Source organism: Pteronotus mesoamericanus, unplaced genomic scaffold (assembly GCF_021234165.1).
Source record: "Pteronotus mesoamericanus isolate MK-2021 breed Mesoamerican mustached bat unplaced genomic scaffold, CSHL_Meso_final contig_130, whole genome shotgun sequence".
NCBI lineage: Eukaryota > Metazoa > Chordata > Mammalia > Chiroptera > Mormoopidae > Pteronotus > Pteronotus mesoamericanus.
The window spans coordinates 949,825-968,840 of NW_026555060.1; the positions used below are offsets into that span (position 1 = coordinate 949,825).

Consider the following 19,016-nt stretch of genomic DNA (forward strand, 5'->3'; position numbering starts at 1 on the left):
TTGAAAGTTGCTATGAGAGTAGAGCTTTAATGTTCTCACCATAACAACAACATTGTAATTATGTGAGGTGAAGCATATGGTAACTAACTGTGTTGTAGTAACCATTTTGCTGTATATATGTGTATCAAATCATCCCATTGCACACCTTAAACTTACACTATGTTATATGCCAATAAATTTTCAACAAAGCTGGGAAATATAAAGAAAAAGAATATATCCAGAGCTTTCTGACTTGGAAGGGAGGCAGAGGACACTTAAAAGAAGTGTTAGCTTTATTTGTGATTGCCTAAAACTAGATGCAGCCTAAATGTCCATAAATAAATTGGAAAGACAAATTGTAGTATATCCATTACTCAGCAATACAAGTAAATGAACTGTTGATATACATGCACAACAGGGATAAATCTCAAAATAATTATTCTGAGTGAAAAAAGCCAAACTATTAAAAACAGAGTACATACTCCATGATTCCCTACATTATGTATAACACTCACATATACATTATAAAAAATATAATTATATTTATATTAAATTTCATATTACATTAAATATTATATATTTTAATAAAATTTTAGAAAATCTAAGCAAATCTATAATGACAGAAAGCAGATTAGTGATTGCCTGGGAAGGTAGAGACAGAGAGAAGAAGAGGGGAAGAAAGGGTTACAACAGTATATGAGGAAATTTTGGGTGAAGATGGCTATGTTTATTATCTGGATGATGCTTATGAATTCACAAATGTGCATATATGTCAAAATTTACCATATTGTTTGGCTCAAATGTATATAGTTTATTGTATATCAATTACATCTCAAGCTGTTAAAAAATTCACATCTTCAGAATTCAGAATTTAAGTATGATGTTACATTTTCTTCTAATGTCCTTTTATCAAGTTGAGAAACTTCTTTTCTGTTCCTAGTTTGCTGAGAGTTATTTTAATTAGAAATGGATACTGAATTTTTCTCAAATGCTTTTTCTCTATTGAAATGGTCATATGATTTCCCTTTTCTGGTTGGTTCATATGGTGAATTACATTAATTTTAAGTGTTAAACTAACCTTGCATTCTTGGGATAAATCCAACTTAATATATAATAACATTTTTATAAACTGATGAATTCAATTTACTAAAATTTTGCTTAGAATTTCTGCTTTTAGGTTCATAAAGAGGATACTGGTCTGAAATGTTCTTTTCTTGTAATGTCTTGGCCAGGATAACAGTGGCCCAATAGGATGAGTTTAGAAGTATTTCCTCCACTCCAATTTGCTGCAGGAGTTTATGTAGAATTAGTATTATTTTTTTCTTTAAATGTTTGGTAGATTTCACTATATTAGGATCCACTGGCAGTCTTGGAATGTGTCCCCACAGGTAAGGGAGGACTGCTGTGCTTGAAAGTTGCTATGAGAGTAAAGCCATGGCCTGGAAACTCTTTCAAGGCAGCCAACTGGGACAATTGTTGGGGCCTCCTCATGCGTTTTCTGTCTCTCAGAGATCACTCTTCTTCATTGCCTAATGTCCAATGTCTTAGAAATCATTGTTTTATAAATTTTGTCAGCTTATTTCCTTCCAGTTGTTTCCATTGGGAGGGTCAATCTTGTCCTGTTATTCCATCTTGTTTTGAATTGGGTGTCAGAGATTGGAAATTAAAAGTGAGTTTGAGATACAAGTTTTTAGACTGAACTAGAATTTTATGACCACTTTTTAGAGCAGTTTTAGGTTCATAGCAAATAAACAAGACATTTAATAATAGAAAACCACTAAAATTATTGAAGCTTCTTCTTTGGCCAAAGTCACACAGCAGATTTGCACCAGAGTTGGGACTAACCTCATCCCTGTGGGCGGGGCAACTCTGTTTGGCCCTAGAACTGAATGGCGAGCATGGGCAAGGGCGCGGGGTTAGGCTCAGCAGTGTTAGAGAGGCCTCCAGCAGTGTCTGAGCAACTGGCACTTTCAGGAGTGTGTCAGGGATGGGGATAAGGGCCTGGGCTTGGGCTGTGGAGCATCTGAGAGAGGGCCCAGAAAGGCTCGGTGCTGCTGGCCGTTGGGTGTCCGCCTCGCTTGCACTCAGTACCTATGGCCACCTCCCCATTTTCTGTCCCTATCTCACTGTTTCACCTCACTCCAAATTGTTTACTCTGTTCCTCTCCAGAGGTGTTCTGTCCCAGTTAAACAGCTTACCTTTGAGTCCTAAGCCTTTGCCCCACAAGCCATGGAGAGGACCAAAACCAAGCTGCTTGAGCCCACTCTCTTGCTGCTAGTCCAGGCCTGCCCGCCAGCCAGCAGAGCCCCTTATGCAACCCAGTACTACCAGCCTGCTTCTGGGAGCCAAGAGTGGGGAAGGCACCTGGGAGGAGCCCCGGTGAAGAACTGGACTTGACCCAAAGGGTCAGGGTGAAGACTTAGCCCTCTTGGTTTGTCCAGCCCTGGGGTAGCAGCCTTCCTTATTGACCTTTTCCCCTTGTGCCACCAAATGATTTCTCCTTCCATAGGGGAAGGAAACGGGCAGACCACACAAAGAAGGCCAGAACCCCAATTCTCACCGACATGGGCCTGTGGCTGGATGCAGGCCTTCAAAAAGGGGATACCAAGAGATGGAGAAGTGGGGACCGCCTGGCCACCCAGTGCCTTCCTACCCCTAAAGTAAGCACAAAGACGATGAAGCAGAGAACTGTCAGAGCTAAAAGTTCCCCTGGTTGCTTACAACTCAGGTGTGCATGCTGTGGGGCAGCTGGGCAGCAGAGCCCTACCCGACCAATAGTCCTGTGCACCTGGACTGCGGCCAGGTTATGGACTCCAGCGGCCTGCGGCTTCGCCTTTTTGCATAGGGTTTTCCTCCATTAGTAACTACGGGGACACAGACATCCTCCACATTGGGCACACTGGTTCTGCCTTTGTCCTCGTAAGGTGATACCTGGCATTAGCATGAAACTTGTGGGTATGGAAGGGTTTAGAGAGAATTCTAACACAAAACATCCTATTAAATTGTACTCTAGAGACGAAAACAACTCCTGTTGTATTTTGATAGGATTGTTTTATTAAAATACACATACATGAACAAAAATAAATAAATTTATGGAAGCTTTTTATAACACTGTCAAGTCAAATGAAAATTTAATTATAAGTAATTTAGAAGCAACGATTGGGAGAAAAAAATGGTTTCATGCTTAAAACTCATTATTCACTGCTCCAAGCTCTTCTCCACATCCAAGTCTTACCCTTATAAATCATGTCCACTCAGCAGACAGCAATCTTTTCAAAGGGGAAGCCAGACCACACTTGACTTAAAGCCCTCTACTGGCTGGCTTCTCACAGCACTTGGAATGATCTCAAACTCATCGTGACAGATTTCCCACTGCTCTCCCTTTCACTTGTCACTCCCCAGCCACTTCTGTTCAGGGCATTTGTACTTGCTAGTTGTCTGCATGAACACTTTCCATATCCTTGCATTGCCGGCCCCTCACCACCACTCAAGTCTCAAGCCAATCCCATTGCCTCAGAGAGAATTTTCCTGGTTGCTAATCATCCTAAACCACCCACCAGTCACTGTCCTATTGCCCGAATTTACTTTCTTAATAGTATTTGTCATTGCTTGAAATTCTTATTTACTTTATTTAATACCTATCTCCTCCTCATTTGAATAAATCTCCTTGAGAATGGCATTGTCTTGTTGTTCATTTCTTCTTCCAAGAAGCAAGCACAGGAATGCCTAAAATACATGGACTGAATAAAGCATGAATGGAGAACATTTTCACAAGGAAGTGAAAACTCTCTGATCTTAACAATATTAGTCTCTTTTTTGGACAGGCTCCATATTGTCAATGTTGCTTTTTTAAGTATATTATCCAGATGTATACAACAGTCCAAGTGTCATCTGACCAAGGACAAAACATAGCAGAACTGTAACACTTTTCAATAAATGCCACTTAAAATGATTACATGACACTATTGGCTTTTATTAAGTGTAGAGTCAACTAAAATCCATTTTTTTAAAAAATGTGTTCATACAAAGTAATAATTTCCCCACATTTAATAAATAGTTGAGATCTAGGTATGCAATTTAGCATTGGTCTCTCAGTTTTATCTTGCTGAATTCAAACCAACATTATGCCTATTTAGATTCTTTTTTGAGTCCAGATTCTGAAACCTAGCACATTAGTTATTTCTCTCAGCTTCACAGCATCTATAAACTCAATATGCATCCTATCAGAATCCTCATTTAAATCATTAAGAAAAATGTTCAAAGTGGTAGTGCTGAAGATAAACTTCTATGGCATACACCTAAAGTCCCACTTCTAAGCTAACACCAATCCGTTAATAAGCACATTTGGGGTATAGTAGTTCATTTCAAGTTAATTCACATAATACTATCACACAGACTATAATTCTCCATTTTGTCCACAAGCATAGCATTAATAATTAGTAGTACTCAGTCTCTCCTTAGCCTCTATCTTTAATATCATGTGATTTCTTCCCTTAAGTCTCCCATAAAATAAAAGGCTCTTGTATCCTGGAATCTTGCCACTTAAACACTTAAAAGAGATGATGATATTTTTAAAGAACTTCTTGGCTCTAAATCTGAGATGTGGCTGAGCTCTCCTGATTTTCCTTTTAATGGATTAAATTCTCTTTTTTTTAATTTGTTGTTCAGTTACAGTTGTTCCTCCTTTTTCTCCCTTGCCCACTACAACCCCGCCCCCACTCCCACAGTCAATCCCCCCCGCCATTATCCTTGCCCATGAGTCCTGTATTTGTGTTCCTTTGCTTGCCCCCTCCCCTTCTTTTCCCCCTTACTCCCCTCCCCCTCCCCTCTGGTCACTGTCAGTTTGTTCTTTATTTCCAAGTCTCTGGTTCTATTTTGCTCATTTGTTTATTTTGTTGATTAGGTTCCACTTATAGGTGAGATCATATGATATTTGTCTTTCACTGCCTGGCTTATTTCACTTAGCATTAGTGTAACAATTCATCGTTCCTACTGGTCCTTAAACATTATATGAAAAACAATAATTTTGGTAATAAATAGTGTTACCCAAAAGAGCTCCAAAACCCCAGCTTCCGAAATAAGTTACAGCATCACCAGGAACAGAGCCTTCACACTGTCTCCACACATACTCTATCTCTTGTCTTCCGTACCTTTGTCACACTAGACAATAGAAAAGTAACTTTTGATTTAACCCTCAAAAATAAACTGAGGAAAGATCCTATTAGCCCTGGAGGAAAGATCTTTGCCAGAGAGGCTAACAGCAAAAATGGTCTCCAAGATAAGTGAAGCAAGATAAAGCACTCAAAAGTGGAAAATACTTTATCTGTATACATACACAATAAAATGAATATATAATTATCCGTTTAATTTTAAACATTCTAAGAGTCCCAAAACCTCCTATAGTCACTCAAAGTTCCACAAATCCATTGTACATGAAGTTAGTCACAAAGATTAAAGAGAGAGTTTTCCTATGACACAAGTGAGCTAAAGGTTGATCCAATTGGCAATCTCTTCCTCCCCACAATGACCCTGGCTGGGTTGCTCTGGACTTCCCAAAACCCTTGGAGAGCACTCTTGCAAACTCCACAAAAGCAAGTATAACTTATCAAGAATCCCTATCAATAAAAATGTTAAGATATATTTAATAATGTTTAGGAGGATACAAGTGATTACAACTGTATTCATCATGCTTTATTTCTTAAAAACCAAGGTGTGGTTATAGGAGTGTTATCCTTTACAACTTGTATATTCATAATAAATTTAAAACAATTGAGTTATTATCCAAAAAAGACCAATTATCATTCCAAACAATGAATGCCTATCCCTTCCCTTTCAGAATCTTTACTATGGATCTATTTAGTCAGTTAAAAATTAACTAATGACCCCACATTTTGAACATTATTATAGGTTAAGCAAATTCTTAGTATTAAATGCAGAATTAAAAATACTAAACTTTATTTCCAAAATCAACTTCTAATCTTTAAAAGCATATGTAAATGCATTTTTCACAACTGTACTTTTTTCTGCAAACTATTTTGTGTTCCTTTTTGTCATATATGTTTTACATACCAAGTTCCAAAAATTGATATATGAGGTCTGTCCAGAAGATATCCAGCCATGTCATATGAAAAATAGAGACATTTACTGAAGAAGATACAAGATAGAAGAAACATTGTACATAGGACAATGATACCTCAGTCCCATTCAAAGTAGGGACCTTGGGACCTCACACAGTTCAAGTAGCCATCAGCTGCCCCTTAGTACTTTCCTGAATCTCACTGATGGCCTGAAATCTCTTCCCTTCCAAGGGTGATTTTAGTTTTGGGAAAAGCCAGAAGTTTCACGGTGTCAAATATGGACTGTAGAGGGGCTGAGTCACCTGTGTGATTTGATGTTCTGCCAAAAAACTCTGCATGAAACATGATGCATGAGTGGGTGCTTGTTGTGATGTAGCTGTCAGTCACCAGTTACTCATAGCTGTGCCCTTCTGAATCATCCGCATAGTTTCCCTAGAGATATGTTCAAGCTTCATGCAAAATCTGATGCAGAATCATCACTCTACTCACTCAGTCATTTTGAATGGGATGGCCATACTGTATACATACTCACTTATCTGTGTCTACTGCCCCCACTGACTAGTATAGTGAAGTCATCATTGTTCACACATGTGCATTCCAGTCCACTCTCCTTGGCTGCCAGGTTACATCAATGTCACACAAACCATTCTCATGTTAACAATGGCCGGACTTTTTCCGAACAGACCTTGTAGAAGCCATATTAACCTTTGATATAATTATGTAATATCCCATTATGCTGATATACCATGGTTTGCATAAAGTCTCTACTACTCCATTTGGGGTTACTCTATTTACTATTAAATCAGAAACTATTTTCAACAAATGTATGTTGCAGACCTAATATGCATCTGATATGTTGAACCCTTGGTGCTAAGATATAAATGACCATGAACAACCAGGCTCTGCCTTCCCAGAGATAATACTCTAGTGGGGAGGACAGATAAGAAAAACAAATAATCAGTTTGAAATAAATTCAATGAAGGAAATAGAAAACATCTGGGGTAGGGTTGAGGTAGTCTACTTTAGAAGACATATTTAGGAAAAGTCCTCTCAGAAAAGGTAATATCTAGGCTGAAAAGGGGGTAAAGGAAAAGGTGCCTGTACTAGCATAGGGAATGTAGTCCGTAATATTGTAATTACTATGTATGCTGCCGGGGGTGCTGGAAATATTGAGGGAACACTTTCTAAAGTATATGATTATCTAACCAGTACACTGTACACTAATACAAAATAATGTTGAATATTACACACACACACACACACACACTCACACTCACACACATACACTTTTGATTAAATGGTAAAAATGAAAGAAAGGGGAGTCTATAGTACTTTTTGGTGCTCCCTAACAAATTACCGAGTGTCTTAAAACAACACAAATGTATTATTTCACAATTCTGTAAATTGGAAGCCTGGGTAGGCTAAGCTCCTCTTCTTACCTTTCACAATGTGGAAACCCAACGTGCCAGCCAGCCTAGCTCTTATGCTGTCTCTGGGAGAGAATCTACTTCCAAGCTTATTTCAGTTGTTAGTGGAATTCAGCCCCTCGTGGTTTCAGAGCCAAGGTTCCCATTCCCTTGCCTACCAGATGGAGGCTGTCCTTGGCTTCTGGATGCTGACAGCATTCCCTGACTAGTGGCCCCCTTGACCTTCAAAGATGGCAACAGTAGCCCAAGTTCTTCTCACGCTTCAAATCTCTCTGACCCTTGATTTTGCCTCCTTTCTCCTGCTTTCAGCCAGAGCAAGTTCTCTGTTTTTAGGGATTCATGTGATTCATTGGACCCATCCAGATAATTGAGGATAATCTTCCCATTTTAAGGCCCATACCCTTAATCATATCTCCAAATTCTTTTGTTATATAGCAGGTAATATATTGACAAGTTCTAGGAATTAGGGCCTGCACATATTTTAGAGGGATATTATTCTGCCTACCACAGAGTCAAACTTGTCTTCCAAGAAGAAAGGAAACAGCAGTAAAAGGCCCAAGACAGGGAAAAGCTTGGTTTGCACAGGACAAGTCGCAGGGAGCAAGACCCCTGGAGGGCCAGCAGAGCGACAGGGACAACCATAGCAGATGACACCTAGTACTTCTTTACAAGAGTAACTTTTTTCCCCATTTGAATTATACAAGGTTAGAGTCTACTTTGAACTTTAGGATCAATCTTAACCATTCTAAAGGTAAACCTGGAGCACAGGCCTCCTAACTTCCAGTCCATAACATTTCCCACAAAACCAAAAGCCATTATTATTCCTTTCGCATCTATATGAAGAAATTTCTTCTACTCGGACGGTTTTCAACCCTAAACATTTTGGTTCTTGCATGCAGACTTTCTTCAAATATGCTTCTGTATCCAATCAGCATATGTAAAATTTATATTTAGACATAAGGAGGTAACAGCTAAATTAACAAAAAACTGAAAATAGGAGGTAGACACTGCATCCCAAGTTCTTTTTAAAACTTAAAAAATTAAGATAAACAAAAAACTGAATTCTCTTTTTTTTCCAGCGGCTTTCCACATAGACTTTAGGGTAGCGTTTTGTGGTTAAATGTTTATAAGGAGAACGGCACCTGTGTTGTGGTCTGTTTTTAAATAAACTTGCACCTGCAGGGGCTTTTCATAGAACAGCTGTTTGGGATATTACATGTCAGTTATTTGACCATTACTCAGAGCTCTTTCCCCTCCCCACACTACCTTCTGGGCGTGCCTTAATTTACGACTAGGCTATTTCCAAAAATTCATTTGAAAAACAACAGTTTAGAGTTCATGATCATTTCCCTAGAGACATAATAGTAAACAAGATTCCCAGGAAACCTCTCAAACAATACGTCTTTCAATTCGTTAACTTCAATGGTGTGACCCCTCACTATTCTAAGGAAATACTCATCTATTTTCAGGGGAGGCCCAGGCTCTAGTCAAATTTGTCTGCTTTCCTCTTCTTCTATGTAATTAGCTAATTCCTGATTCAGAATCTTTTTTCTCTGTCGTTTTCCTCATCATAAGTTTCTTTTTCCTTCCTGCTAATCCTTGCTAAAAATCCAAGTCTTTAAAACTAATTCCAGTATGACTTCCGTGCTTAATATCATCCAGTTCTGTTCACCATGTTGTTCTGTTTCTTCATTGCTAATAAATTAATCTTGTCTCTTTTGATAACATTTTACACAAGCTGGCATATTACTTTACATTTTTATCCCTTTTATTCATATATAAATAAAATTATTTCTTATACTATAATTAATGCTTCTTAGATGCATAGAGGGTTTCATAAAGAGCAGTTGCAATTGGATAAAAGGATACAAGGAAACACTCAAAGACAACTATAAAGATTCAGAAAAATGGGTGATAAAATAAATTTTTTTTTGTTCTAATACATAACAAGGAGGAATGTAGTTTGCAGGTAAAATTAGGCTGCTAATCAGCTAGCCTGAATTATCCAGGTGGGTCCAATGTAATCATAAGGGTCCTCTTCTATTCCAAGTTTTACAACATATTTAAGTACCATACTGTCTATTTACCCTAATAACAAGGAAAAAGCATAAATCCATAGTGGAGAATATCCAGTTAATTATTTTAAAATATCTGAAGCCTTCTTTTAATATAATCATAATAAATATTTTTGAATCTCTCTCAAATTTCAAATAAGTTGCTTTAGCCCAAAATATGTATAATAATTAATTTCCAACTAACTTTGCAACATTATAGCTATAAATTGAATATTCAAATAATTAACAATACCTAAAACACCATAATACTTTACACTGTAAAGATATGTCTTAAGAGACACACCTACTCCATCTACCATCTTCCCCCTGAACAAAGAGCAAAGGTGCTGGTGTCAGACTGTTTGAGTTCAAATGGAACTTTAGTGGGTTATTTAACCTCTCTCTTCCTAAATTTCATCCATAAAATGAGTATGACTGTAGAACTCAATTCTTAGAATTGATTAGAATAAACTTAAAGAAACTAGAACATGATTATAACATATAAACACTGAATTATTGTAACATTTATTATTATTATTATTATTCTTTTATGTTGAGAAAAGATGGCATCTTCTTTTCCGGCTAATGTAAATACTAAGCTATTATGGTAGGCAGGAAAATAGCCCATCAAAGATGTCCATGTCCTAATTCTCGGAACCTGTGACTGTGTTATAATACATAACAAGGAGGAACATAGGTTGCAGGTAAAATTAGGTTGCTAATCAGCTAGCCTGGATTATCCAGGTGGGTCCAATGTAATCATACGGGTCCTTATAAGAGAAAGAGGGAGGCAGGATAGTGAGTGAAAGTGTGAAAGAGAGGACTGAAGGTTTCACACTTCTGGCTGAAATAAAGTTGCCATTACACCAATGATGTTTTTGTGGTCTGTAAGGCTAATGGTGCTTACCAGGCCCTTAATTCAAATGGTTATTCATTCATTTTTTCTTTCAACAAATATCTACTGACATCTACTCTATGTAGCAGAGGAAACAAATGAGATAGGCATGACCTTTGATCAGGTGGGTTTACAGTCTCTTGGGTAATGACATATATTACATGATGACAAATGTGTCACAGGAGCACAGATAACGTAGAGGAAGGGTGGACAGGGTCAAGGAAAGCTTTCCAGAGGACATGATGTCTATGATGAAACTGAGAGATGAGCAGAAGGCAAAAAAAGGGACAAATATGGTCTAGAAAAGAATATAACATTGACAACTTAGAGTTGAGAGAAAACATGACTATTCAAGGAAATGAATATCCAATATGGCAATATGAGTCCAGAGACCATATATTGTATATGTTTCAACATATTTAACCTTAAGCACCTCCTCTGATGCTGCATGCTGTGCAAAATTAAAATATTTTACATGAATGTAAATTTGGCATTATTGTATGATGTGGTTGTAGTGATTTTACATAGACAACTATAAATTATACTTGATTATAAAATATCTTCATTCAGTGCCTTAGTGATATGAAACAACTTTTCAAATATGATATGAGAATATTAGTGATTTATATAAAAGGAAACTTAAATAATGTGTTCATTGCTATGTTAAATATTGTACAATAGAACATTAATCATAGTAGTTAACAATCACAGTGTGAAGTAATATTCTGATACGGCAATCACTATAGAGAAAAATAAGTTGAAAGAAAATATAGTAATTTACAGTGAATAAACAATTTTACCAAAATCACAGAAGCAAAAAAACAAAAGGCATAATAAATCTGCCCCAAATTAATCAATGAAGGAACAATAGACCAATTTCTGAATGTTATCCTCTAATTATACTTTATCAATATTTGCCTATATATACCTACTGCATTCATGCTTTCCAAGGTTCCAGAACAAAACTGAAGGGATTCAACATGGCTGAGGCCTCCTGCTTCTCTCCTTTTTTTTTGCCATTATATTGGTTGAAATTGATCCCATATCTCTCAGTGATCTTAATCTATAAATATGAAGGGCCAAATTTTTTCAATACACAGTGAAGCATCTGTTTCTGGGCCCTAAAAGTTTATCATTAGTGATAAAATATAGACTAGGGTCTTGGCTGGGTGGCTCATTTGGTTGGAGTGTACAAAAGGTTATGGGTTCAATCCCAGTCAGAACACATACCTGGGTTGCAGGTTCAATCCCCAATCGAGATGCATATGGGAGGCAACCGATCGATGTTTCTCTCTCACGTCAATTCTCTCTCTCTCTACCCCCCCCCACTTCCTCTCTCTCAAATCAATAAACATATCCTCAGGTAAGGATTTTAAAAATACACATATAGACTAGGAAACTGTATAATAAAACCATTCAGAAAACCAACTTCAGAGTGAGACAGCTTTGAGTTTAACAACCAGTTATATAACCTTGGGCAAATTACATCACATTTCTGAGTCTCATCTGTGAAAAGAGACATAATAATGGCAACCTTCTTATAAACATATTATGAAAATTAAATAAGAGGATGTACTTAAAGTACCAAGAACAGTGCCTATACATAATTAGTATCTCCCCAAATAGTCAATATTATTGGCAATAGCAAGTGGAAAAAGCCCAGAGAGGTATTAAAAATTGAGGACATGCTAAAAATATGAGTTGAGTGCATATGAAGGTTTTATTCAGATGTATTTTGTTGGTGGTGGTGGTGGTAATTTTTCACAGGATAAGTTTAGAGGTCTTAAACTTGAATAAATTTAAATTAGACATTTAATTGCATATAGCTCATTTATCAATCCAAATCTTTTAAATTTGACACTTGATGATAGATAGTCCTACAACTGTAGGTAAGTAGTATACCCCCCTGGGCTACTAGTTCATATGTGCTAACTACTTAGGTAAAAACAATCCAAAACCTTACTTTATCTGTTTTTAGTTTAATATGTAATAAAGTTCTGTGTTCTACTGAATATGGAAGTCCCCAAATCTTCATCTAGTTCACATTTTTCTCCCAAGCCACAGACTCACATATCCTACTTATCTAGAAGATGTTAGATACTTGAACCTTTTCACATCCAAACTTATTTCCTCATTTCCTGCACCTTGCTCACCTTTCCTCCCAAGTTTTCTTAGTGGAGGGCACTGTCATTTACTCTGTTGTCCAAGAAAACCTGGGAGTCACTGTAACTCCTCATCCCTCATACTTAATCACACACTAAATCCTATAATACTGTTTCCTAAATAGTTCTTAACTTATTTTTTTAAATCCTTATTCCCAGGACCCTATTTAGACATTATAATTCATCACCAAGATGACATTAATGGCCTCACACTAACCTCCTACCTGCAATCTTACCTTTTTTCATCAATTCTTTAATCTTACCCTGTTGAAAACCCTCCAGTCATTCCCCATTGCTCTTAGTATAAAGTCTAAGTTACCTCTGAATATCAAAAATAGATATAAATCAATGTCACATTTTCAGGCATCTTATTAATTTCTTAGGTTGCTTTTACTAACTTCTAATACCTTATTGAAATTTAACAGAACTTGATTTAACTCATTATTTGATTACTTATTTATCAGTACTTATAGGTGTAAGTTGCTGTATTAGATAATGTAAAGATTGCAGAGATGCATAGTGATATATCTGGCAGAAAAGTATATAAATACCTGTAGTTTTAACACAATAGAGAAAAAGTTTTCACACTGTAACATAGGAAGAGTTAAAGGGCTATTAGATGCTAATAAGAAGACATTTTAGCTGGGCTTTGAAGGCTAAGAATAGAGATGTGGACAGCCTAAGAAAAGGCCAAGAGAAAGAAAGGTCAAAAAGAGAACAATGAGTAATGTAGTTTGGCTAGAATGTAGAATTTCTCAAGGAAAGTACTAAGAGAGAAGCTGGAAAAATAAGTTGGGGCCAGATAAAGGCAGGCCTTGAATATTAGGCTAAGAGTTAAGGACTTTATGCTATAGAGAATTAGGAGTGACTAAAGAAAAAATTTTACATGAACAGTGTTTCAAAAGACCTTCACCATCAAAGCTATAATTACCATTAAATCAATAGTTAATATATAAATAATTGTATCTATAAGGTTCCTCATGATAAGAAAAAATAAAAAGAGATTAAAATAATGTTCAGAAAATAATTACACAGTATTTCCTTGGGTGAGAGTTTGGAAGGGAAACCAGTGTCACAACTTCATTAAGTTCTTTGTTTCATAATTAAAGCTAGCAAACCAGTCATTTTTCATTAAAAGCTTAAAGGGGTTCATATGTTTATCCCATATTTCAGTAGAAGTTCTGTATTTTACTTCCAAATCACTTCTAGGATTTTCGTGTCTTTAAATAAATACTGACCTTAGCTGCAAAAAGAATCTACAGCTTACTGGTTTCAGGGTAAGTGGTTTCCACCAGAAATGAAAGCAGATGGCAACTATTCTTCATTTCTTCCATTTTCCTTCTTAAACCTAAAAATATCCCTTCTTTCTATTTTTGTACCCAAAAATAGTTCAAGGAGTTTCTGTGATTATATTAAATTATCTAAATAAGTTGATAGATGTTAACACCAAGAATCCATTTCCCCATTATTACTATCATATCAAACTATTTTTATTACTATTACTACTTCTCCGAGCATTAAAAAAAAAAAAAAAGCTACTTCTTTAATAACCTCACTCATCAAACCTTAATAGTCTATGATGCTGGAATGAAAAATAAATACACAGCTAACTATTAGCTTAAATTTACAAAAGTCATATATTAAATATCTTTTAAATTAAGTTAAATTAATTTTTTAAATTAAAAAAAAAATTGTGCTGATGACTAGAGAAGCACAAAAGACACTGCAATTCATTGTTAAAGGCTACTGTTTTGATATGCTGACAAGACCTAGATTCTAGGATTTTAAAAAAATGACTGCTAGGATCTAGACTTAATGGAGCTCACACAGTTAGTGGAAGAAAGCAGTAAATATAAATAGAAATAAGTATAAAACAAGAGGAAGTTCTTCTCCTGTCTGCGGAGGCCAGGAAAGGCTCTTGAGGTGAGATTTAAAATGAGTCTTAAAGGATGAATAAAAGTTCTCTAGAAAGCATAAAAGAAACATGTGCAAAGGAAAAGAGGCAAGAAATAGCACAGCCTACACAAGGTTCATGAGAAACCTTGTAGGTATAATTATTTATATATTAACTATTGACTCAATGATAATTACAGCTTTGATAGAGAAAGTCTTTTGAAATCCAGTTCACATTAATTTTTTTCTTTACTCAGTCCTCATTCTCTATACAATAAATGGTTTGGCTCTTAGCCTAATATATTATATATAATGTATATGCACATGAAAAAAAATATGCAGTGTTATGCCTCACATGGTGGCAGTGAGACTGTAGTACAATGTCAAGTTAAAGATCTATGCAGGAGTCAGGTCATAAGGAATATGAACCTGATCCTGTAGATGCTGGGAAGCTTTTAAAGGACTTTAAGTTAGGGGTCTATATGGTCATTTTTTTGTGTGTGTGCTTATTTGTTTATTTTTTTTTAATTAAACCTGAGATGCAAACAGTTATTCTCCTCAGTTCCTGGTACATTCTCATTCTTGGTCCATGGAAAGTTCTCCTATTCCTTCCAATCTCCAAGCCTCATCCCATTCTTTGCCACTCCATAGTAATTGTCTTCTCATATTTAATGTATGTTATTTTGTTTATATATGCCTTACAAAATATGTTATACTGTGCATGCATTTCTAATTTATGTTAATGCTATTGTAGCACATACCCAATTGTTTACTCTTTTCCTTAAGCACAATGTCTTTAAGAACCATTCTTGGTGCTTTATGGATATACTCATATAATCTACTATTTCCAATGACTGGGTAGTTAAAATAGCCATATAATTTACGATTGAAATCATGAAAGTAAAAGGGTGTGCTATTAATAACTATACTGGAATAACAGGTTAAACGGGGCTGTACTAGGCAAACCAAGATGTATGGTCACTCTATGCTCTTAAATTCCATGCTATTCATCCATGACATTTTATTGATCTTCTCTTCCAGGGATGAGTGTCCAGCTTGTCTCCAACTCCCTGCGGTCAAAATAGCTTTCCAAACAGCTTCACACAGCTCCATTATGGACCTGTGTGAGAATTTGTTAGCCAAAAAGATGTCTGTAATATTTATAAATTTTTGATAATTATGAGAACACTGAAAAGATGAGCAAAGAGCAGAGAAAATTGCAAAGCAATGTTTCAAGAATAGAGTGGTAGAGCACTTCAGTCACAATGGAAGGTTTTAGTGGGGGGCAGGGGGATGGTAATGAAAGATATGACTGGCGGGAAAGTTGGCTTTGTGGCAAAGACGTAGGAGGGACACATAAGAACTTTGTTTTGATAGTAACTGAGAATCATTGAAAGTTTTTGTAAGAGGATGTGGGACGATGGACATGGCATTCTAGAAAGACTTATCTGATGATACTGAATCAAATGTACAAAAAGACTGGAAATGAGAAAATGTATTGAGTGAATATTTGAAAGCCAGTACAATACAGTAGTCAGCTACAGTACAGTATGGATTCTGAAGCCAGCTGTCTGGATTCAGATCTAGTTGTACCAATTACCAGCCTTATAACCTCATTTAAACTCCATATGCCTCAGTTTCCTAAATTAGAGACTATTATAGTACCTTCCTCATAGAGATGAATGTTAAGAGCTTTTAACAGTACCTAGTACAAACGGCTCTCATTCTTAAGTATTATTATTGCTGCATAGTCCAGGAGGAACTTCAGATCAATTGAGCTAATCTGACGGTGGAATACCTTCAACACCCAGAACTCATGCCCAGAAGAAAATATGCTAATTTTTCACCCCTCCGAAACACAAATTCCCGAGGAGTCACTGAGCCCTGAGCGTAGGTAGTGGCTAACAACGGTCCAGAAGCCCGGCCTCCGCTCTCGCCGGGAGCCGTTGACAGGATCTTCAGTCCAGCGGCACCAGCGGCGCCTCAGGCAATGGTGCTCGGAAATGTATTTGCACTTGGCGGAGAGAAAAACAACCTGATTAACTTCCAGACCGAGAAGCAGGAAAGATAAAACAATTCCAGTAAACTAGGAAATCCTATACACCTGCTCTTGGCTCCTAGTCGGAGATACCGTACACGTGCGCAATACAGCCCACTGCACAGCGCAGGATACCTCCCCTAGCCGTAGAGGCAGAGCGCCCTCTACTGACTCTGGCGACCTCACTTCGCGGTTCAATCACTATACCCGCCCCCGCCCCGTTCAGAATCGCGAGACTAAGAACTGAAGTGTCCGTAAGGGGCGTTACGGAACTAAACTTCTTATATCTATTGTTCCTACACGGAAAGATTTTTCTTTACCCGATTCGACTGGCATTAAAGGGCAAAGCGAAAAGGGACGTGCTATTAACCTAAGCCTGAAGGACCTAGCGGAAGTTCCGGTTCACACGCCACACAGAGAGCATCCTGGGAGCCGGAAGGATGTGGTATCTCATACGGCCGACCAGAGCGCGAAGTTGCATGGTAGGAGAGCGCGTGGCTGTTTCAGAGTGTTGCTGGAGCGTAGGACGCGTGCACGGAGAGCAGGAGTGACAGATTGCTGGACCTCGGTTTAGACCTGAGACCGTGAGCTATGGTGGGGAGATCCCGGCGGCGCGGAGCGGCCAAGTGGGCGGCTGTGCGGGCCAAGGCCGATGGTGGCCCAGCGGACGAAAAAGAAGACGATTTAGAATTGCCGCCATCACCAGGGGACTCCAGCTACTACCAAGATAAGGTAGATGATTTCCATGAGGCCCGATCTCGAGCCGCCTTGTCTAAGGGCTGGAGCGAAGTAGAGAGTGGGGACGAGGAGGAGGATGGCGATGAGGAGGAGGAGGTGCTAGCCCTAGATATTGCTGATGAGGACGATGAAGATGGAGAAAGTGCCGAGGATGAGGATGACGATGATGATGGTGGGAGCTCCGTGCAGAGTGAGACTGAGGCCTCTCTGGATCCCAGTTTGTCGTGGGGTCAGAGGAAAAAACTTTACTATGACACGGACTACGGTTCCAAGTCCCGAGGCCGGCAGAGTCAACAAGAAGTAGAGGAGGAGGAGAGAGAGGAGGAGGAGGAGGCACAGCTCATTCAGCGGCGGCTAGCCCAGGCCCTGCAAGAGGATGATTTTGGGGTTACCTGGGTGGAGGCCTTTGCAAAACCTCAGGTGCCTCAGGTAGATGAATCTGAGACACGGGTCGTGAAAGATTTAGCAAAAGTTTCGGTGAAAGAGAAGCTAAAGATGCTGAGGAAGGAATCACCAGAGCTCTTGGAGCTGATAGAAGATCTGAAAGTTAAGTTGACAGAGGTGAAAGATGAGCTGGAGCCATTGTTGCAGTTGGTGGAGCAAGGGATCATTCCACCTGGAAAAGGAAGTCAATACCTGATGACAAAGTACAACCTGTATTTGAACTACTGCTCCAACATCAGTTTTTATTTGATACTGAAATCTAGGAGAGTCCCTGCACACGGACATCCTGTTATAGAAAGGCTTGTTACCTACCGAACTTTGATCAACAAACTGTCAGCTGTGGATCAGAAGCTGTCCTCTGAGATTCGTCATCTACTCACACTTAAGGATGATACTGGAAAGAACGAACTAACTCCAAAAGCAAAATCCACCAAGGCCAAACCTAAATCTGTTTCAGGGGCTGTTGCTCCCTCTGCTGCTACAGTTCTTTCTGATGATTCCAATTTTGATGAAGCTGCACTGAAATACTCTAAAGAAACAGAAGACAGGCAAAAGCTGAAGAGAAAGAAAGAAGAAAATAGTACTGAAGAACAGGCTCTTGAAGATAAAAATGCAAAGAGAGCCATTACCTATCAGATTGCTAAAAATAGGGGACTTACACCTAGGAGAAAGAAGATTGATCGCAATCCCAGAGTGAAACACCGGGAGAAGTTCAGAAGAGCCAAAATTCGCAGAAGAGGCCAGGTTCGTGAAGTACGCAGAGAGGAGCAACGTTATAGTGGTGAAATATCTGGAATTCGTGCAGGAGTTAAAAAGAGCATTAAGCTTAAGTAAAGTTTTTGCTTTAAGTTTTGTTTTTTTTTTAGATCAATAAATAATTTTAAGTAGTGAAGTGATTGTATTAATATATAATACCTAACCTTAAATTTTAAATATTCTTGTCAGTAGGGAAATTCATTTGGGCTATTGCTCAATTTCTTTGTCCTTTAATTTGTATTAAGGTCATACTAAGAACTGTGGGAGCAATATTAAGGTGTTTGGGAAAAGAGAAGGTGTTTAAAAAAGTTCTCTAATATCCTAGGGGAATTTCACAGCCAATTGTGGAGCAACAGTCAAAAACTTAGAATACTTCTGTAATTTTTCACGTAAGCAAGTGAATGCACCTTTCACAATTATTTGTAAACCAGCCTATAAAATAGATCTGACATATTTCATTTACCTAAGTATAATTCGTGAACAGAGCATCTGTTAATAAGTAGGTTTAATGTTAAGAATTTTGTACATTCTGGGTGGTAAAAGCTTAGGAGTG

The 19,016-nt window shown here is 37.8% G+C and overlaps 1 protein-coding gene across 1 annotated transcript; it reads left to right on the plus strand.

Annotated features, from left to right (window-relative positions):
- Positions 1 to 16,976: 16,976 nt before the first annotated feature.
- Positions 16,977 to 18,565, plus strand: UTP3 (UTP3 small subunit processome component). Its single transcript, XM_054589729.1, has one exon. The coding sequence runs from the start codon at positions 17,117 to 17,119 to the stop codon at positions 18,539 to 18,541; it is 1,425 nt and encodes a 474-aa protein (XP_054445704.1). The 5' UTR covers positions 16,977 to 17,116; the 3' UTR covers positions 18,542 to 18,565.
- The last annotated feature ends 451 nt before the right edge of the window (positions 18,566 to 19,016 follow it).